Here is a 21,500-nt window from a genome sequence, read left to right on the forward strand (position 1 = left end):
AAATCTGAGTTTTGTAAATGTGTTGGCAGAGACTACTGCATTACAGTGAAACTGAGGCAAAGTGCTCAGAATTATGTTAGGGAAAACTGTATAAAGATACAGATAATAAAGTGTATGACAGGTGTACTTTATTTATTAATAGTTTTAGATGAATATGTGAAAAAAAGAAGTGTTTTTTGACATACATAATGAAGTAGGTTCTTGAAGTCAGAATGCCATCAGGGTTGTTGCCTGACATGCTGCTTTTGTTCAACAGTTTTTGTGTGAATTTGGCTGTTTATGGCTTTGGGGATTGCCTGTCATTCACAGGGTGCTTGCCAGCAAAGCAAAACGTCCCTCTGGGTTAGAAAGCTTATGCTCAATTTCAGTACACAGTTCCTTGCCTTAGAAGCAAAACAACATAATTTGCTTGTGCACTCCTACAGAATTTACTTGTTATCCTATCTGGCTTTAATGTCATTTCCTCCTAGGAGATCAAGACATTTAAACAAGATCCATAGTAGGTCTCTGTTTTTATAATTTCTCACTGTTTAGAAATGACAATGCACCTGAATACAGTTCTAGGTATGTCTTTATCTCAGAAAAAGAGAACTCATACTAAGATCTTTAGCCCATAATGTTAAGGACACTGTGTGTTACTGGGACTTACCTTTTTCTTCTGTGAGGATGCAAAATATGGGAATTTTGAAATCAATACTTGAACATCTTGTCTTTTTTTTTTTCTGTTCTACTATTATGCATCTTGCTCTTAAATTGTCAGTGTTTATGTCTTAAATAGATGTTTCAAAACTGGGATTCTGCAGTTGAGCTGAAGTCACGTGTGCTGACTGCATTAAGGGGCTGGAATTTGGCAGAAGGCCACTGCTGCTCGGATCATATCTATTTGCAGATGGGATCCATTTGAATGATGCTGCCAGAAGTTCTTCAGTGGGCACGGGAGAGGTGGGGGTAGGGGAAGAGAAGGTAATGGAGGAATCTTAGAGACAGGACAAGTTAGAAGCTGTAAAATTCTGCTGGTTAAGTTAACTTGGGAAGGCAAAATACTTTCCAAAGAAGAGGTAATGTCACCATCAAATTAGGAATTAAAAAACTCCATCAAAACAGTAACTGAGTGGGATTAATTTCAGAAAAGGCCTTCTTTTTAAATAATTATAACTTAGAAATCATCCTAACGAACATAAACTTTGTTTTCCAAAGCACCTGCTAAGCAAGTGAATTCAGTTGGCTGAAAGGATGTTTTCATTTGGAGTTCTGTTCTGAAGAGTATATTCTTTAAATTACTCAATGGGTGGCTTATCATGGCCAAACTCACAAGTGGCTTTTTGAAATTGATAATTAAGGTATAGATCATGCTTTTCAGGATATCTTGATTGAATATGTTTTGTCTTTAATTCCTGATATTTCCAGGTTTTTTTTCAGAAAGGTTTACACCAATGCCTCTTGCCCACAATGTATTACTAACAAGTATTAATTACTTATTACTGTCCAGTTAATTAATGCCTATTTTTGTGGCGAGTGGGAAAAAGATTCTGCAGTGTAATACATGAAAGCTGAGCTATAGACCTAAGAGTGTTTTGTGTGTCAGTAGTTCTTGTGCTCATTTTCTACGGGCTTTTCAGACGTAACAAATATAAACAACGTTGGCAGCTGCTGCCTTGGGTTATTGAGCTGAAAAAAGAAGCTGTTCTGTGCCTAAAGACTCCCCAAGCGTTGTGCTTTTTCTGGTTTGGCTTTTGTTTGTTTGAGGGATTTTTGTTTTGGTTTGGTTTTTTGGTTGGTTTGTTTTGTGTCTTTTTTTTTTTTTTTTTTTGTGGAAGTGATTTGATAATCTGGCCTGTAAATGTATGTAAATTATGCATAAATAAAACCAAATTAAATTGAAGCAGAGATTCAAACTAGTAGCTACAAGCCAGCATTTAGATACTAGTCACTAGCAAAGAGCCCAGCAGGCCTATTCTTTAAAAAAATCTAAATATGTGTATAAAAATGAAACAAGGAAATAAGGAAGTACTTTACATGGAATGTGTCTATTGCAATTGTGCACTAGATGAATGAAAATAGGGGTTAGCATCTTGTCTGTGCAAGTGACAGAGCAAACCAGAGTTCCCCAAGTATAGCTCAGCTGTGATTATTGTGTGTTCTGATTTGGCTGGGGCACAGCCCAGGTGTCCTGGCAGGGCTGAGGGCACCTGGATCCTCAGGTCAGCACTGAAATCACCTCTGGGGATTTTAGCTCAGCACTAGTCTCTGTGTTTCAGGAATGTTGGCAGGTTCTTTTGTGGCTGCTGAAGGTATTGGATGTTTAATAAAAATAGGCCTAGTGGAGTGGTCCCATCTGCCAGTAACAATAATCCCATCTGCTGCTGTGGACATATGGCTGTCAGCTTTTCATCCAGGCATCCTTGGCATCAGAAAACCTTGGTAAGACATTCTGGAGTTAATTTGTAGAGGTTGTACGGGGGAAAAGTGTATTTATTCTAATATTGTTTTGTTGTTTGGGTTTTTTCTCCCTAAAGTGTATAAGCCTCAAATCTAGACTTAAATGTTCAAAGAAAAAAAACAACAACAAAACAAACAAATGCAGAAACATCTAATTTTCATTTCCCCTTTGTTTTGGTTATTTCTTTCCTTTTTTTTTTTTTTTTCTCCTTTTAAGATGTGTTCTTCTTTATGCAGTTGTTCTGGGGCAAATTAAAAATGGGTGGAAAAGCAGGACTGAACTTCAAAGGCTTTTGATTTATTGCATGTTTGTCTAAATTAGAGGTACTTGAAATATAATACAAAAGTCAAAACTATTGAAAGGTTCATAGAGTAAGGTAACCTCATCAATAATTTAGCCATCTCATTTATTGAGATACTTTCAACTCTCAATCTGTCTTATGAAAATAATAATTTTAGATATCTCAGAAAAATAAGGATATTGCTTTTCTGATGCCTGCCAAAAAGCATTGGTTCTTAAACCATACAGCTTGGTTTTATTTTTTTGTTTTGTTTTGGTTTGGTTTTTGTTTTTTTTTTTTTTTCCCTAAGTGTTTCTAGTGTTTTCTGCTGGTATCTTGCATGATGAGGTTGTCTTGGGCAAATAACCAGCATTGCAGGAATTTCACTTCGCCCCTTCCCTGATTTTTCTGGTCTGTAAGTCCTTGCTAGTGGTGCAAGCTGAATGAATGCTTGTCAATATGATAATACTGCTGTGCACATGGTGGGTGTGTTATCAAAACAGGCTGTGTACGGGAAGATAAATGGTGTCACGTGGAGGATGCCTGAATGGTCTTGAGGTTGAGGTTTGAAAGACAAGTCAAAGAGGTCACAATAGCAGAGGTTACCCAAACCCTTCTGATGACTGTCCTCTTACCAATATGAGCATTACAGTTCTCTGTGTTTTGCAGCATTAGTGGTTTCTGTGTCCACAAGTCTTAGTCACTATCTCTGAATGCCCTGCAGTGTTGACAGCTCATATGTTTTGCTACAAGCCTGGAATGTTTTTTTTGAGAAGAAATAAAAATGTGGATTTTTAGGTGCTTGATTTTCCTTCTAAAGCCTTTCTCATGATTGAATAAAAATAGCTTGAAGTGTTAATTCTGCACTGTTAAAATTTAGAGGCTGACTTTGGGGAGCTGGGGGAAGATGAACATTTAATGATCTTTAAATGCTAGAGATGCAAATGCTGGTTCTGGAGCGAGACTGTGGGATGATGACTCGGGTGTTCCAGCTGATGTTAAATGCAGTTAGACTACATTATGTTAGGAAATTAGTATGGAACCATAGCAGAAGTATTGCTAATAAACCCTGAGCAGTTCTGGCAGTGGTGATTCTCCATGTGAAATGCTTCCCCTTCAGAATTAGTGCCCATTGACACAAAACTAGGCCTCTAGAGGTGATTCTTTTTATCAAATGCTTAAATAAACTGCCAGCTTTTTGTATACAAGTAGGAGTAAAGAGAATGTAAATTGTTAATAGGAGCTACTTTAAGAGTTGGATATTTTCATTAACTACACAAATTCTTCCAGAGACAACCATTGTTAAGAACTGACCAAACTGACTGAAGTAGTAGACTGAAATCCTTAAGACCTGGCTCCCCAATATTCCATCCAGTGACATGTGGTATTCTCTTAACGTGTTGCTGGTGTGTGTCTGAAGGTGAAAATGGTCTCAGGGAGGCTTTGGTGATGTCAGGTCAGAGAAGGTGAAGGGAGATAGTGTTGTAGCTGCCTTGAGGCAGAAAGCATGAGCCCAGAGCCCAGCTGGAGCACTGAGCCAGCCTCACACTCTGCTGTCTCCACCAGGGCATTCCCAGGCGGTCAGTCCATTGACAGGGCACGTTTGGGAATAGGTCTGGGTCATCCTTTCAGAGCAGAGCAGCCTGGTTCGGCTGGCTCCTGCCTGCTGCAGGGCCTGCTGGCGTGCTGTTCTCCAAGAACACCAGCTGGAGAGCTGTATTTATAGCTCCTGGATCTGTAAGAGCAGCTGAGGATGAGAGCAGCTTTCCAGCAGCTTCTGTGAGTGAAGGGTGGCCTTGCCCTGGTGCTGCCGAGCCTGACTCCCTCCCCCAGCCAACCTTTCTCCCAGTGCAGGGCTGGAATTCCACAGCAGGGAGAGAATCCGGTTGAATTCCAAATGAGCTGTTCTTAGCTTCTACTTGGTTTCCTTCCCTTTTAATGATTTGAAAAATGCAAACAATGCTTTGAAAAGCAAGCACTGCTTCATGAGCTGGAAGTGTCCATTTCCCTTCATTTATCTCCTATAATAACAGCCCTGAAAGTCTGTCTTATAAAAGCACTATGGCCATAGATCTGATTGCAGCGTATGCCTAGGAAAGAAGCCTGTATTAAACGTGTCTTTGTGGTGTTATTCACGTTCCAGCAAATAAAGAATGCCTGCTCCACCCTGCTCTCTGTAAGGAACATGTTCCCATTGTTGTCATTCTAGTCTACAGATGGTGCAGATCTATTTTCCAGACCCATGTTTTTCAAGAGACTCTGGATTTAATGTTAATTTGGTCTTGTGGAATGAATTCTGAAAGCTCCAGATTTTTTTCATTGGATAAATTACTTATTCAAACATAATAAAACTACTGCTTATATTGATCCAAATAGAGCTTGAAAAAGGCATAGCAATTATTTTGTATTTTTCTCCCAGAAATTGCCCCTTCCAGAGTTCTGTCGAGACCAGAATGATTTTTGAAAATGTCTGTCTATTCCTTTACTAATGATTAAGGAGAGCAAAAGTGAAGACAGTGCTTTTCTTGGTAGCTGTTATCTCTGAGTGGTGGCATTTGGTAGGAATGTGTGCTTGAGCTAGAATAATGCTGCCACAGGGAGAATTGTTGAGGCTGGTGTTAAACTGTCTCTTAGTGAGAAGAAATCTAATTTTATTTCATATGTAGACATTAAAGAGGTTTTGTGCCCTCAGCATTGCCTGTTATGGTAGCAATACGGGAATGGCAGATGTTAACGACAAAGCAGGCTGTGTTGCAGATCTGGGAAGGTTGGTTTTTCCAGTTCCATACACGACTTTCATCATAATTGGATTTCATTTGTGATTAGGAATTGTTTGTTTGTTTGTTTTTGAAAAACCCTCAGCGTGTCTGTCCCTGCACCCCCCCTTGCTAGCACAGCCTGCGTCCCAGCTAATCCCAGGATGAAGCCCAGGTTAATTCTGGCTGGGGGCGTTGATCTGCAGGGCAGGCTGCAGTTGGGCAGCTCTGTGGGCACCCGCGGTGACTAATGCGTGCCACGGCTGCTGGCAGCGAGCCCTGCAAGGTGGCTCTGGGCGCTGGCACAGGCGGGGCCGGGCACTGCTCGGACTCGACTTTAAACGCAGGGAGGGCGAGAGAATAATTGCAGCTCACCTCTGGAGTGCTCTGCCTCTCTGTTCCGAGAGCTTTTCAGAAGGAATTGTGTGTGCTGGGCATCCCCAGATACTGACCTGCAGATAATTCCTAATCTGGTGAATTTGTGACAAACTGAGGAGGAGCACTGCCTGGGATGAGAGCAGAGCAGGCTTGGGCTGCAAATTCAGTGGCATAATCTGATAGGAGTTTGGAGTGGTTAAGAAGCAATTCTAGTCATTCTTTGTGCCTGCAAAAATATTTATGTGACTGAGTGGATGGGAATGGAATGAGGGGGCTGATCTTGGCTGAGTTCCCTTGCTTTTGTGGATTTTTTTTCTCTCCCCTTTGTAGGCTTCCCACTGTCTGTTTACTTGGTTAGTTTTAAAGGAGACTGGAAGTGTAAGTCCAGAAATGAAGGCTTGAAGTGGGAATGTGTTTGTGTGTGTTCAGAAAGGAGTGAGAAGACAGAATGCTGCTTCCAGTTGGAAATACCCTAGAAGATTTTAACTTTGCATCAACTCTCGGCTGTGCTCCACACAAGGGTTATAATTGTAAAACAAAGTGCATATTTGACCCTTGCTTTTGGAATTTCAGCTTCAGAAATGAAAATTGCCTTATAAAGCAAAAAATTTGGGTGTCCAAAATGACAGTAGGAATGCAATATGGTATATACTATGAAATATATGGTACTATTTCAATAGTGGTCTCTCAAGTATTGCTACAGTGTTTGCTAAAAGCTAGGGATGAATTTGAGCTCACAGATTTGAAAAGTTGAAAGTATATGTTATTTTTGTGCTAGCTGATAAAGCAGATGGTAGATGGTATATAAAATGTTAATTAAGGAACAAGTGGGATGGACTGTGGAAATAGAAATGCCAAAAGATGAAGTTGCCTGTTTAAGTAAGGGTATGTTAAAATCCAAATGTTTTGTGGAGATTGGTCTGTTACTGTTGGCAGAGCACATCTAAAAGTATTATTCTTTCCTTTATTGTGCTCCTGCTTTCTCCTTTTATTCCTCTGTATTTCCCCTACTATGTACTTGGCCTGTACAAGGACCAATCAGTATTTGGGTCTTATATAATACTCAAAAAAATGAGATTATTTGGTGTGAAAATATTTCTTTTAAAACTGTGTGTACCCTTATCTTTTGGTCAGTGAGATATAAAATGTTTGTAGTTACAGGTATCAAAAATCCACCAAATTTAAACAGCTAAGCAGCTACAAAGACTTGTTTAAATTGCTTGAACTCCAGAGAATATGTGAATTACTCCTGCTTAGAGAAACTTTGGATGGTGTGAAGCAGCTCAGCTTGGCTCACTGTAAGGGGAGACTCAGTTTTTAAAATGCTGGCTCTGTCTCTAGGTGGGCATGGCAGTGGGTACTAAATCAGCTGCTTCACGTGGGTACTGCTGCAGAGCTGTTCACACAGTGTACTCCTGTTCAGCTCAGTTTATGACATGCAATTACTTTATATGTGTACAAAGGTAGAAAACAGATCTAAATATTATTTATTAAGGAGAAACTTACTATTAAAAATTCCCAGAAATTCATTATTCAAATAAAGAAAAGTAACAATATGGGCATTTATATCCCTCAGCCAAATCAATGACTTGTAGAAAATATTTTAATGCCATGAACATTCTCTTGCCTTTTTTTGGTTTTCCATTCCAAAGGTAAATGATAGGCATTAACCCCCACTTTGGTTGCTGCTCCCAGAAGAGGTTTCAGGCTCTGCAGCAGAGAATTATTATCTTCAGCTGTTTCATCCTTCTCACCTCAGGGTTCCAGGTGTGACCTGTTTGAGTAGCAGTGGTGTAGCAGGCAGTGGTTCTGTGAAATCTCCCTTCCAGTCTTTGGTGCAGAAAGCTTAGCTTGTGGAAAGCTAGAAGATACCCCATGACCTAATAAATTGGCTCTTGGTGAAGCAAGGGGCCTGAAAGGGATTTTCTCAGAAACTGGGTAACTCCAGCATTCAGAGCTGCTCCAGTGCCATGCTGATGGTAATTATAGCTGCAGCACAAAGCAGCAGTGTCAGTTTGCAAACAGAAGAGTTAATTGCCACATTGGACCTTTGAAATAGTAGATAAACAAATTTATTCTGTAAGATAAAAAGACTATTAATGCGTTCCTGCTGTGATTGTCTGCCTTATTGCCTTTCTCATTTCCTGAGGCTCTGTAATTAAACCATTAGTGTGTGGACCGTGCGGTGAGGCTGCTGTGGGGAGAGGAGATAGATGACAACCTTTTTCATGATTCACTAAGATAATTCATCTGGCCTTGTATGGTTTAAAAACCAAACAGAATAACTGAAAAGCTGTTTGTGGGTATTGGAGACACTGAGAACAGTCCTCTTTCCCTTGTTCAGCAGAAAATACAGCAGGCTGAGAAACATGGCACATAAAATCAGTGTTGCCAACTCAGTCTAATATCTGCATCCCCATTTCTTTTTTTCCCAATTTGGCACATGAAATTTTAGGATAAAGCTTACCTGTACTATAAGAAGTCTTCTAATTTCTTCAGAAATATGCATTAGCTTGCTTTAAAAGTAGCTAGATGTCATAGGTTTTCTTGTCCCTCTGAAGATAATGCATGGTGCAGTAGCTAACTTCAAGTGAGGTCAGTTATCTCTGTTTGAATTCCTTATTTCTTAGCTTGCCTCATCATCTTCCAGGTGTTTTACTCACATTATTACCTGCCTGATCACTGGTTTTAAACCCAGACCACATCAGACATCACTAATGTTGGCAGTACCCACCTGGTGATCTGTGTCCCAAATAAAGAAGGTTTCAGTCCAGCTGAAATCTGTTGAGATTGTAATCTTCTGTTTTCTCATCAGTCAACTCTGCTGGATTCATTTGTAGACTGAGGATTGTGAAAATGGAGGATGCAGCCTGCGTGCAAGAAACAGAAATAGGGATGAATAGACTTCAGGCTGAGTGCACAGGCTGTGTCTGGATCGCTGTGGAGAGGGGCAGCATGCAGAGTTCCTGGCAGCTGGGAGGTTTTCTCTGACCCTTTCCTGCTGCACTGGAAGGTTTTGGCCAGGCAGCTGCATTCCCAACCTCTGACAGAGCTGCTGTCCTGCACTCCTTTTCCTGATAGACTTCTCAAGATATGCTTTACAAAAGCATGCATCCTAAAAAGTGATTTTCAAAGTAGTGAGCTGAACATGGAAGTCTGTGTGAAGGGCTGAGGAAAGTCTGTCTAAGAAAATAACAATAACAACAACAACAGTGGTTTAAAAAGAGAAAAAAAGGAGCTGAATAGAATGACTTGCATAATTACAGAGCCTGAACTTTATTTTTCTCCAATGTCATGGATCAAGTTTATGCTGGAAACAAGAAAGGGGAACTACTGGCAAGTCTGTGGTGCCTTTTCAGAGACTAAAGTGGAGATTCTATTATTTGTACTGCTTTTTTGGGTGAGGACTTCCAGGTACAAGGCATTATGTTAAATTTTTAAATGAGAAATCGTTGAGTTGTAGCAGTCTGGAATACATTGCAAAGAGAGAACTAATTTAAGTTTGGGGCAGGGAGTTGTCTTTGGGGTTTGTTTTTTGTTCTCTTTAGGATTGGTGGAATAGTGAGAGTGGAGCTGTACTGCTGTTTGGGCAAAGCTAGGAAAGGGAAGCTAAAGCCGTGGACGATTGCTTGGGTTACAGTTTGTTCTGTGTTGGTGCCCGCGTTGCTATCCAAAGCCACAAGCATTTTTGGCAATTTGATACTGTGCTGGTGCTTATAATTCATTGGCTTTGCATGTCTGTCAGGTTTTTTAAGGCAGGAATGTCAGCACAAGGTGCATCCAAGTGAAACGGAGTTGGCCAGGAGAAATAGAGTAGCAACTGTTGCTATTTGCAATCCAGGCAGTGATCTTTTCTCCACACTGTCATTTTGAACAACAGCCCTGCTCAGGAACACAGCATCTGGTGGAGGAATTATTTGATTTTATTGGGAACCCTGTAACCACATTTCCAGAAATTTGGTGAAACAAGATGCTAAGTTCATGTTTGAAATGGTAAGAGCTGTGGGTGATAGAATTTTTATTAATCACAGAAGGAACGGGAGAAGCTCCCATCTTCCAAAGCATAAAGTAACTGGAAGAATACGTGAGAAATAAGCATCTTCTTTCTAGGATGTCTGGTATCAGGATGTAAATCATCCCCAGGAAGACTGCTGACACCTTTGTATGGCTTATTTCCTCGTGGACTTTATTTGCACACATCAGTTAATGTCTCACTCCCAGGAGCCAATTGCTGCTTTAGGTGCAGGGGCAGATGTGTAAATCCAGGGTGGTTTATCTGATACCCTCAGGACTATGCTTTTTTTGCAGTCCTACTTATACAGACAGTGTTGGAAAGAATAGATTTAAGTATTTCCACCACTGTAGTATCAAAAAGAAGGAAGCAGTAGAGATTCACTTCTGCAACAACGGCTGTGCTTATAAATTACCCTCCTTGGCATACAGAAACTGCAGGCATTGTGTTTGCCATTGCAATGAAGCTGGATCCATTGTGTATTGCTCCCCTGCAGGCAAAGGTTATACCAAGCAGTTTTGTTGCTGGGAAGGAAAAAAACCCTGAAGTACTAAACCCGCCAACCTCAAGGTATCTGGAAAAGCTTTTGTTGATTGTGTGGAATGCACAGAATTCTGTTAAGTAACAGCATATTTCTCCTAGGATTTTTTTTCCATGTCTTATTTGAAATGAATCCTACAGAAATAATAGCATTGAGTCTGTTACTACTCGGATGTCTTTCTACTCGGATGCCATGTGGCAACTTTGAATACTCAGATTCACAGATTGTGGGTCAGCCAGCTTATTGATTATGCTTCTAAGTGTCAAGTTAGCTAAGAGTTTGAATTTTATTCCTGTAGGTATTATCAACCCAAAGAATCCTAAGGAAGCACCAAAGTCCTTCAGCTTTGACTACTCTTACTGGTCCCACACATCGGTAAGTGCTTTCACAAGGAAACCTGGTTTTGTTGTTGTTGCTGTTTGGTTTGATTTAATGTTCTCTTCTGATCATGCCACCCCTGTCAGCTGTTTCTACACAGCCTTTCTCAGCCACATTCAGGTTAAAAGCTTGTCATTGTATGTTGTGTTTCACTGTTTGGGTGAGAGCAGAAGCTAAAACAACTTGTACATATTCAAAAGATTAATGAAAATGTTCTCCAACAATATTCTGTTCTAAATATTTTAAGGCTGCACATGTGCCACAGTTAATTCATTTTTCCTCTTGGACAAATGACAGTTGCTTGAGTCTTTACAGTTCAAGGGATACGTGGTGTGGGTTTTGTTGGCATATCTGGAGAAGGCAGCACAGTGATCCACGTTCCAATAGCTGCAAAAGCAATAAATTCTCATCCAGCTCCTGTGCCCCACCCTTCTGTGAATCGGTGCTAAGCTCTCACTGACTTCCAGTAATTGTTCTCCAGCAGAACTCTGTTCTGCCACCTCCTCCTCCCCTGCCTTGTTTTCTAAAAGATGTACAAATGAGGCATAATGCATTGCCCCCCAGATTAATTCTAGTAATTTAGATGGTGAAATAAGATTTAATATTTCTGAGGAAATTTGTGGTCAAAACTGTTTTCACAATACAATACTCGCCTCTGTTACTGAGTTTTTCAGAGCAGCACTGTTGATTATAGCCCAGCCACAGGAACATTATGAACAGAATGCATGAAAACTAGCAGATAAGCAGCATCAAGGAACAGAAGAGGTCTGATAAAATCTTGATCCCGACATTAGAATGTTAGCACTGCTAAATTTGTCCTGATTTCAGGAGCAGGTAATGTTAAAATACAGCGTTTCAGGAAGCAAGAGAATGCTAGATTAAGAATAAGATACACTCACAAACAATGCAGTGATATTGTCATTGTTGTTCTTCTCCATCTTGTTCTGCCTTGGGGAAAAAACTGTGTGTAAAAACGGCCTAACTTACCTCTTCCTAAGGGACTGACCCACAAGATAAAAGTATAAAAAAACCCAGTTGCTTTTTGAAATCTTACTGAAATGATAGGGGAAGTCGGTATTTATGCTGTTTTGGTGTCTTTCCAGCCTGAAGATCCCTGCTTTGCATCTCAGAGCCGTGTGTACAATGATATTGGGAAGGAGATGCTCCTGCATGCCTTCGAGGGCTACAACGTGTGCATCTTTGCCTATGGCCAGACTGGAGCTGGGAAATCCTACACCATGATGGGCAAGCAGGAGGAGAGCCAAGCAGGCATCATTCCCCAGGTAGGACCAAGCCCAGGAAGGGAATTTGGTTTTTATAGCATCCTCAGACACACACTTGTGTTTTGTATTGCAGTGAGAGTTAACAGGACTAGAGCTTACTGCCAATGTCACAGTACAGAATAATGATACTGGTGAAACCTAGAGCAATTGTTGAGATACTAGACAAAATAAGGTTGATAGTGATACAGGACTGAGATGAATTATCTTCCCAGTGAGGCTGTGTGTGGTTAATGCATTAGGTTCATTTTCTTTCACTGCCCTCATTCTAAAGCCATTCCCATTACATGTTCTGATAACTACTTGTTATTTTTCAGAAAAGACTAATTTCTGACTTGGGCTTAATCTCTTTCAGCTATGTGAAGAGCTGTTTGAGAAAATCAATGACAACAGCAATGAGGAAATGTCATATTCTGTAGAGGTGAGTGTGCTGAGGGATCAAAGAATGTCTGTATGCTGGACATCAAACTGAGCTTAGCTGCTGGGTTATTGATGTTGCATTAACATGCTGATTTTTGATTTGTTTGGGGTTTTTGATTTTATTTTTTAAGGCTTTTTGTCTTTTCTCTTTTGACACAAATGTAAAAACCTTTCTGTGACTCTTTTTTACCCTCATTAGAAAACTAGTGTTCCTTTATCTGTGTAGTAATCCTGAAAGAAATGATGAACTGAAAAATTTAAAGATGCATTTACAGACTTTTTTTTTTTTTTTACTAATAGCTGGAAGACTGCATGTTTATTGTCAAATACTATAGCCATGATTTTTAAAATCAAAAGTTGCTTCTGCAGACAAGAAAGATAATTTTTTTTCCCTTCTTAAGTTTGCTTTGGTGGTTCATAAGAGAAATTCCTTTGAAGCAGACTCCTTTTACCATCTGTCTTGTTTGATGCTTGTGCTGTGTCATATTAAAGCTGTTAAGGTGATTGTGGACTGCAGTGTATAATTTTTCATTACACACCAACATTTTCTGAAATGGTTGAAGGATCTATACATGGATGCAGGGCCAGCAGCTTATGTTAGAGATGTGATGTAGGAGACTTCTGACTCTTGCCTCTGCCGGTGTTTAAGCTGTTAAATGACCAGAGACACCCACAGCTTTCCTGTGGTGGGCTGGGGGAATTTCTTCCACTGGCACTCTGAAATGCTGTGGAGGAGACCTTCAGAAATACTGAATTGTCTGTGAAAATTCCTGTTTTCAGGTGAGTTACATGGAGATTTACTGTGAGAGAGTCAGAGACTTGTTGAACCCGAAGAACAAAGGGAATTTGCGGGTGCGAGAACATCCTCTCCTTGGACCCTACGTGGAAGATCTGTCCAAGTTAGCAGTCACATCTTACACAGACATTGCAGACCTCATGGATGCTGGGAACAAAGCCAGGTTAGTGATGGGTGTGTGTTATATATTTTTATCAGTGTTATGCATTAGCACTTTGAAAAAACCTCTTGTAAGTGAGGAGTATTATTGAAATACGCACTGATCAATGCTGTTAAAAGCTGAAATTGCTTTGTGTGCTGAACTAGTGCTGCAAATCGATGTGTAGACATTTAAAGATTGTAATCACTTGAGATAAAGTCTAAATAATTATCTGGCATTTATTCTGCCTTTGCTGTTACTCTGTCACTATCCTAGTATAAAAACCTGTGTGAATAGTCTCCTCAATTCAGGTGGTTGGCATTCCAGCTTCAGTTTCTGGTTCATTATTAGTTGTTTCCGTGCAAGCTGTTAGCTTCATTCAATAATGTGTGAGAAAGACTCACATAAATGCTGCTCAAGTGTTTTTGGGTGTTTGAATGTGAGATGGACTACTGAGTACACAGACTGAGAAAGCTCTGTTTAAACTGTGATGAAGGTGGGAGTAATTCAGGAGTGAAAAAATGAAAGGGTTTGGTAATGATATTAGGTGTGGCTGGATCTTGGTGACAGGGCAGCACATCACCTGTGCAGCCTCTTGCTCTCATTCCTCTGCAGCTGCATTCAGCCCTGCAGGTAATTGTCCTTTTTTTAAACATACTCCTATCTGTTCATATTTTAGGACTGTGGCAGCCACCAACATGAATGAAACCAGCAGCCGCTCTCATGCTGTGTTTACAATTGTGTTTACTCAGAAGAAGCACGACACAGAAACCGACCTTTCCACAGAGAAGGTGTGTTACAGCTAAGTGGCTTTCTGACTGTTTTTTACTGATCTTTCCTGCACTAACTTTGTAGTTCTACCCTTGCTCTGATTCACCAAGAGCTCATTCTCCTGTTCATGTGCTTTCTCTCTTCAGGTTAGCAAGATCAGCCTCGTGGATCTGGCTGGGAGTGAGCGAGCTGACTCCACCGGTGCCAAAGGAACCCGGCTAAAGGTGTGGGGCTGGGGGGGTCTGGGGAGGGCACCAGCATCACATGGAGTCTTTGCTGGACAAATAATAAGTTACAAGTATGGGAAAATAGTTGCAAACCTGAAGACCTGAAGAGATTCATGGTTGAAGAGTTAATTACTATATAATACTGGTTTTTCTTTTCTCAGGAAGGAGCAAATATAAACAAGTCTCTCACAACTCTGGGCAAAGTTATTTCAGCATTGGCTGAAGTGGTAAGTAAAGCATTTCCTTGCCTGCAACAACCTTTGTGCAGCTGGTCAAATGGAAACAGTGAAATCCGTGGAGTACAGCAGAATCATTTGCTGTTCTTGGCCTTGCATTCCCTGCCCTATTGGCTGTGTGTATTTTGATAGATGAATAGAGTTGATACTATTCTGTGGGTGTCACACAGGCTGTCAACAGATGGAAGCATTGGTTTGTTTAACTGTGAGGGAGCCTTGCAAAAGAAGCCTGTGTTTATGTAGAAGACCTGTTCACATAGCAAGTTTTTAGACCTTCAGTGCAGTGCAGTAATTTTATTTTTATTTGAAAGAATAATTTTAGAAAACTTAACTGGAACTTTGTTATTAAAATTTATAGAAACACCAGTGCAATAATTTGATTCACTGTCTTTCTTTGCAAAGGCAGGACTTAATAATGTCTTAAGTGAGCATATATTGATCAAAGCAAAATACTGTGGGTTTAGAAAAGTACTTTGTCTTTTATTGTTGTACTCAGCTACTATTAAAAAAAAAAACAAACAAACAAAACAAATAAATGATTGTTGTTCCTTTTTAAAGTGAGTCAACACTTTGGACAGGTTGAATATGCTTAAATGTTTCTTAGATGATTTTTTTTTTCAATTGAAGTGATTCTCATTAATTTGGCTTTTCAAGAAAAGGAAGTACTGTCTGACATGGAAATAATGTACAAATCTCTGTTAAGAAGCTCATCCTTCTTCTTCTTCCTTTTTTCTTAATGCTTTCGACTTAGGATAACTGCACCAGCAAGGTATGATGGTCTGAGTAGGAGTAGATGTTGGTTTCTTTGCCTAGTGTAAGGTTTGCTGCTTGGAATTGCATTAGGACACAGAATTTAAATGTCAGGAAGATGTTCACATCTTTCTTACACAGGAAATCCTTCCATTTTTCATATTGTGTTGTTTCTTTGTAGAGTAAAAAGAAGAAGAAGACAGACTTTATACCCTACAGGGATTCTGTACTAACGTGGCTTCTTCGAGAAAATCTAGGTATGGCTCATTTGTCTGTGCCAATGGGGAAAGAAAGTTTCATTGAATTTCCTTACTGTTTTTAACTCACTTAAATTTGTATTGACTATGATGTTAAATATCTACAGTAGCCAACTCTGGGTCGTCATAGTTCCACCTTGTGTTAATGCTGTAACTCTTTCCTGTGGTTTTTGTATGTTTCTTAGTACTGTAGAATTTAGTTGCATTCTATAATTTATTGAAAACTTTTGGTAGATAGGTAGTGCCTAGAGTGTGCACTGTAGTTTCATCTGAAATCTTGCCTGTTCACTGTAGGTGGTAACTCCAGAACTGCAATGGTTGCTGCTCTCAGTCCAGCAGACATAAACTACGATGAAACTTTGAGCACTTTAAGGTACTTTCTCTTCCTCTGGGATGGATGTGGGTAGCTGTTTGCTCTAAAGGCCATACTTTGTCCTTTAAACCTTTGGTTTATTGTAAGTTGAGCTTATCTGTGGGGAAGAAGACTCTACTGGCAAGAACTCAATTGCCCTACAGAGGAAGCAGGGATTTATTGCCTACTCTTCTGACATACAGCTGCAAATGAAATATCTTCTGCGCTGCTGCAGTCCTGTGTTGCATATCAATTGTATGCAAGCAGTTCCGTGTTTGTGGTAAGGTTTCATTGTTTTGTCTGGCTGCAGATATGCTGATCGTGCAAAGCAGATTAAATGCAATGCTGTCATCAATGAGGATCCCAACGCCAAGCTGGTGCGGGAGCTGAAGGAGGAGGTGACAAGGCTCAAGGATCTCCTGCGTGCCCAAGGGCTGGGAGATATTATTGACAGTAAGTGGATTAAACACACCTCACTGTCCTGGGCTTGGCCTCTAGCAGAGGAGAGAGACCTGAGCCAGTGAGAGAAAGGGATTTAAAATGTGGATTTTAAATACAGGTGCTGATATTTTAAGTTCTGAACGTGATTTTAGAAATGGCAGCCCCTTCTGTCTTTGAACAACCGTCTTAGGTTTGTGTCTGGAGTTGACAAGCCACCTTCAGACTCTCAAGGAAGAATAGGAGTTTGAATTTCCTATTACTGTAGAAATGCTTTTGTGTGCTAGAAATTGCACGTTCAGGAGTTGCTCTGCTGAGTTATGGAGGGCTTTTTGTCTGGCTGCCAATAAAAGCTGAGATACAGAAACTCAGTTCCATACTGAGGAGAAAAGGCATCTTTCCTTCCTCCTTAGAGGGTTATTAGTTGATACCTGGCTTCAATGCCATCCTTGCTCACAAAAGAAAACAATGGCTAATGTTAGACAGTGCCCTGAGTGACAAATCATTTGTCATCTTGAAGTAACTATGCAACAGCTGCTTGTGAATAACTAATGAATCCTTTTGGGAGATTCTGAGTTTGGTTGGCAGAGCAGTGTTGTACTGATTTGCTTTGCCAGCAACCTCTTAAAGCACTAGTACACACTTGTGCCCAATTTCCTTGTCCTCATTCCAAACAAGACAAATGAACTGAAATTTTAGCTGCTACATTCTTCTACATACAATATGAACAGTGATTTAACTCCTAGTGAAGGAAATGCCCATTAAAGCACTGAATGTATTCCAGTGGATTAAAAGATTCTTTGGCTAAAAAAAATAGAAGTGTTGTACCAGTTTCTGATTTTTTCAGACCTTTTTGTTGGTGAAGCAGAAGTCCTGACTTAGTCACAGACTACTAAAGACATGCAACATGTATCTACCTCTTTGTTTGCTTGTTTTCAAGAGAATGGGGCGAGAAGACCATGAAGTACAAGTGTTCTTCATGCTTGTTACAGTCTGTGGGTTCTGGTTCTAAATCCAAACTGAAAAACACTGTGTTACTGGAAACTGTGTTTTGTTTCTTTAAACATTAAGTAGTATTCTCTTCCCTTCCTATGTCACTAGTGAACCTTCAGTTTTGATCCTTCTTGTATTTTCCCTCCTGCTTCCTTTCAGTTGATCCAATGGGAGATGAATACTCTGGAAGTGGAGGCAAATGTGTGTATTGTGTGGTTCTCTTTTTAACCTGCTTTCTCTGGGTCAGCTTTTAACAGAGCTTTGCATGCCAGCATTTCTCACAGGGAAATCCCAGACAGAAAACTCACTGGAATGCAGTGCAGGTTCATGAAAACCAGCCTCACCAGCACTTCTTAGATTGAATCCACAACTGAAAAAAGTGCAGAGTTTAAAGTGCAGCATATGTTCATTGTTACTTTCTGGCAGAATACAGAAGGGAGAGTGGTAATTTTCCAGTGTGTTTTCATGACAGCGCACGGTTTAGATTTGAACCAGAAAATCTTTCAAATCTCTTCCCAGTTACTCAGTTCCTGCTCACATAGCTTCCTGGCATTTTAGCAGCTCTTTTCCACTTTGAAATATTTGTTTTAAATGTTTCAGTTGATGAACTCGAGATGATGTATTACCAGTTCCTCCTAGATGCCACAATGTATTTTGTATAATCCTTAAACAAAAAAAAAAAAAAGCCAGACATCTTATACTGATGAAGGTATCTTTTTTTGAGGTTAAATATACTTGTTGCAGTTGATAAACTTAATAGGGCTAAAACCAGTCAGCAAAGAGCATTTTATTTCTCTTGGTGTTTGCTTCTAAGAAAAGGGAACATAGGTAGTCTATTGCAAGGGAAACATAGTCCATGTAAATTCTGGGTTGGTAGGCTTTTTAAACTCTTTCAGTCAGTCTTTTTGACCCTCACTCAGTATCAGCTGAAAGAGATCTGTCTGAAATTTCCTGAAATTGAAGCAACTGGTGGTGTAAAGACTCATCCTGGCCTGCCTGCCATTCTGATGCTGCTTCCAGCGTGTGCACGTCGTGGTGTGAGAGCTGCGGCTGCAGGAGCAGCGTGCATGGTCCCGAGGGTTCTGGTTCTCTGCGGTCACAGCCGCCGTGGAGCTATTGCAAGTGCCACTTCCTTTCTCTGCAGGAGTGCATGGCCTTTGGAGACTTCACCCCTGCTCTGTCATGCCTGCTTTCCTCATCCTGGCAGCATTCCCTTCCCTTAACCTGCTTCTCTTCTGTGAAACTCCCAGCCCTGCCGCCTGTATTTGCAGATGGTGGTTTTCAAACTGACTCGGGGCAATCATCAGTTCCATGAGGCTGAAACAGCAGGTTGAGCGTGGACTGAACTAGGGCATAAGGCTGACAATGGCAGGATTGTTCAGGAGAAGAAGAGAGGATATGTAGGAGGACAGGGAAATTTATGCAATGTCTGGGCAAGCATCTCACTTTTGTAAGTGTGATGCCCCTGTTTCTAACTTGCAGAGTCTGATTTGACCTGTTTCTTTCCTGAAGTGACTTATTTTTAAAGATTTGTCTTTGAAATCAAATTTTAAAATATTAAAACCAAGCTATTCAGTTATCTGATATTTTCATGTTAGAAGATTTTTCTTTGGTGTGTGCTTATTTTGAGGATGTATCCAAAAAGCCAAGTTAAATTAATATAAATTTCCCTTGTATATTTGTTCTTAAATCATTCAGGCAGCTTTTCTTATTCTCTGGATTTCAAGGCAGCATTTTCAGGCCTGCAGGTTTTCAGACTACAAAAGCTACCTTGTTAAATTTTGGAGATTTTTGAAAGACCTTTCTTATTTAAACTAACAGCCAAAAAACTTTGAAGCACTTTCTGAAGTGTAAGACCCTTATCAGATATTTTGCTGATCAGATATGTTAGATTTCCATTTTTATTCAGATAAGGTCAAGAAACAGCATAATGTTATTGTTGTGAACTTAAGTTCTTTTGTCCCTGTCATGCACTGACAGGTGATTCACATCCTCTGGTGAGAATTTAAGGAGAGGAAATTCATTGTCTGTGTGTTCTGGGTGTTTTAGCAGCAGAACCACTGCTGTGATAAAGATTTACTTAATCATCATTTCACATTAAAGGGCTCTGGAATGTTTTCCTGAGCTTAAGGGGTTGGTCTCTCAGACTTCAGCCCAAAATGTCACTAATCTCATGAGCATCTCAATCTGTCCTGCTCTGAGCTTCAGGGTGCTCAGGTTAGTGTTCAGTGAGGAGTAGGATGACTGCTTTTTGCCAAGGTGTCATTTTTTCAAGTTTTTTTGTTTAGAAAGGTTTATGATGCAGTCTTTCCTAGTGAACTTCAGGGTCTGAGTGAGTTATTATGTTATTGTTGCTAATATTAAAAGATTTGTTTCAGAACTGCCATCTAAAAATTACAAAACTTGCCTTGTTGCTGCTTAAATGCTTTCCTCTTACACTGGTATTTCCTTCCTTCCTTCCTTCCTTTCTTCCCTTTTTCCTCTTCCTTCCCCCTTCCTGTTTTCCCATCTTCCTGCCTTCCCTCTGTCTGTGTGTCTCTCTCTCAGATCTGAAAGATTTTCAGAACAATAAGCATAGATACTTGCTAGCCTCCGAGAATCAACGTCCTGGCAATTTTTCCACAGCCTCCATGGGGTCCCTCACTGCATCTCCATCCTCCTGCTCTCTCAGTAGTCAGGTGGGCTTAACATCTGTGTCCAGTATACAGGAAAGAATCATGTCAACACCTGGAGGAGAGGAGGCCATTGAACGTTTGAAGGTGGGTATTAAGGAGGCTAAAGAATCATGAACCTCAGAGGACTTCCCTTCATAAGTATCTCCTGTGTCTGTAGAAATTGTCTGAAACCCACTTGCACCATAAAGAGGGCACTTAACTGCAGTGGGCTAGAAACTGGGTTCAGGCACAACCTTTCTTGTTAAGATTCTTTAGGTTTAATTGTAGCCTGAAGCTGCAATTAAATTATAAATTAAATTCTTGATTCTTACTTACAGGTCATGTGATGCAGTTGTAGTTATGGAAAATTTGATCAGAAGTGTTAGAGGCCTGGTCAGCACTAGTGTGAGCCAAGTCTGACTTGCAAATGCACTCAGCTGTCAGAAAACCAAATTACCCCAAAGTTGAAAAAAAGGAGGAAGAATAATCCTGCCACTGTTGTCTTTGCCCAGCCCCCACAGATTAAAATGTGAAGCACAGAATAGCATGTTTGGGCCAGACAAAGGCAGCCTTGTCGCAGTGCTGCACAGGATTGAACCACAGCAAAGTGCATCACAGTGAAGTATTTCTTGATTTTTATGAAAGTCCCCCAATGTCCATGGGTGGAGGAGTGGGGAGAGCTGGCTGGGTTGAGTCTCTGCGACATTCTCATGTTTGCCCATCAGACACTGCCACAGGGCTGAACACACACTGCATTTCCCTTTCCTATTGGAAACTCTCCGTTGCCATGGCAGTAACAGTGTGGTCTCTGCATTTCTTTGGCATTCAGTTACTGAATCATGTCTGTAAATCAGATTTAGAAAAAAGGGAAATGAGTGGTTCAAAATAAAGTCTGGCCATCGTTAGAGATGAAGTCATCTTTTCTTCTCAGCTTGCCTTAAGGACTATCTACCCTTTTAAAAATTAAGGGAAATAAGTAAGAGTTGTAAGGTGCTAAGAATGCTTTTTATATGTGAAATTAATTTGAGGCCTAAACAGAACACAGACTTCAATTGCTTTGTGTATTAGGTGAAGAACTTTAGGAAGGATTATAAAACAGCTTTTGGTATTTTCACACAGGAGTCTGAGAAGATCATTGCAGAGCTGAATGAAACATGGGAAGAGAAACTGAGGAAAACAGAGGCCATTAGGATGGAAAGGTCAGGAATTGAAAGTGCTGTAGTATGGATGGTCTCTGGAAAGTGGAAAATGGAGAAAGTGACTCTGTTCAAAAGCAATGGAGAATGGTGTTAGGGATGGTTCTGCTGACCCTTGTGTTAGATGTAGAACAGCAGGGGCAATGCTGGGAGGAAGTCCTGCTCTTTCCTGGGTTTGTCACAGTTACAGGTGCTCTCCATAGGCC

At 40.4% G+C, this 21,500-nt stretch overlaps 1 protein-coding gene across 11 annotated transcripts in view; it reads left to right on the forward strand.

The window, feature by feature from the left end:
- The window catches only part of KIF1B (kinesin family member 1B), a 73,909-nt gene that overhangs the window by 7,888 nt on the left and 44,521 nt on the right, over positions 1-21,500 (forward strand). For 2 of the 11 annotated variants that reach the window (XM_021529815.3, XM_021529821.3), the window contains exons 3-16: positions 10,706-10,782; positions 11,889-12,068; positions 12,421-12,486; positions 13,266-13,444; positions 14,100-14,211; positions 14,338-14,415; positions 14,580-14,645; positions 15,406-15,423; positions 15,586-15,661; positions 15,956-16,034; positions 16,324-16,466; positions 17,604-17,645; positions 19,992-20,203; positions 21,218-21,297. In XM_021529815.3, coding sequence (XP_021385490.2) covers positions 10,706-10,782; positions 11,889-12,068; positions 12,421-12,486; positions 13,266-13,444; positions 14,100-14,211; positions 14,338-14,415; positions 14,580-14,645; positions 15,406-15,423; positions 15,586-15,661; positions 15,956-16,034; positions 16,324-16,466; positions 17,604-17,645; positions 19,992-20,203; positions 21,218-21,297 — 1,408 coding nt within the window. The remainder of the gene's footprint in view (positions 1-10,705; positions 10,783-11,888; positions 12,069-12,420; positions 12,487-13,265; positions 13,445-14,099; positions 14,212-14,337; positions 14,416-14,579; positions 14,646-15,405; positions 15,424-15,585; positions 15,662-15,955; positions 16,035-16,323; positions 16,467-17,603; positions 17,646-19,991; positions 20,204-21,217; positions 21,298-21,500) is intronic. The other 9 variants (XM_021529817.3, XM_085558399.1, XM_021529819.3 and 6 more) reach the window with 6 other exon arrangements.

The sequence above is a fragment of the Lonchura striata genome, chromosome 21 (genome assembly GCF_050655825.1).
Source record: "Lonchura striata isolate lonStrDom1 chromosome 21, ASM5065582v1, whole genome shotgun sequence".
Classification (NCBI taxonomy): domain Eukaryota; kingdom Metazoa; phylum Chordata; class Aves; order Passeriformes; family Estrildidae; genus Lonchura; species Lonchura striata.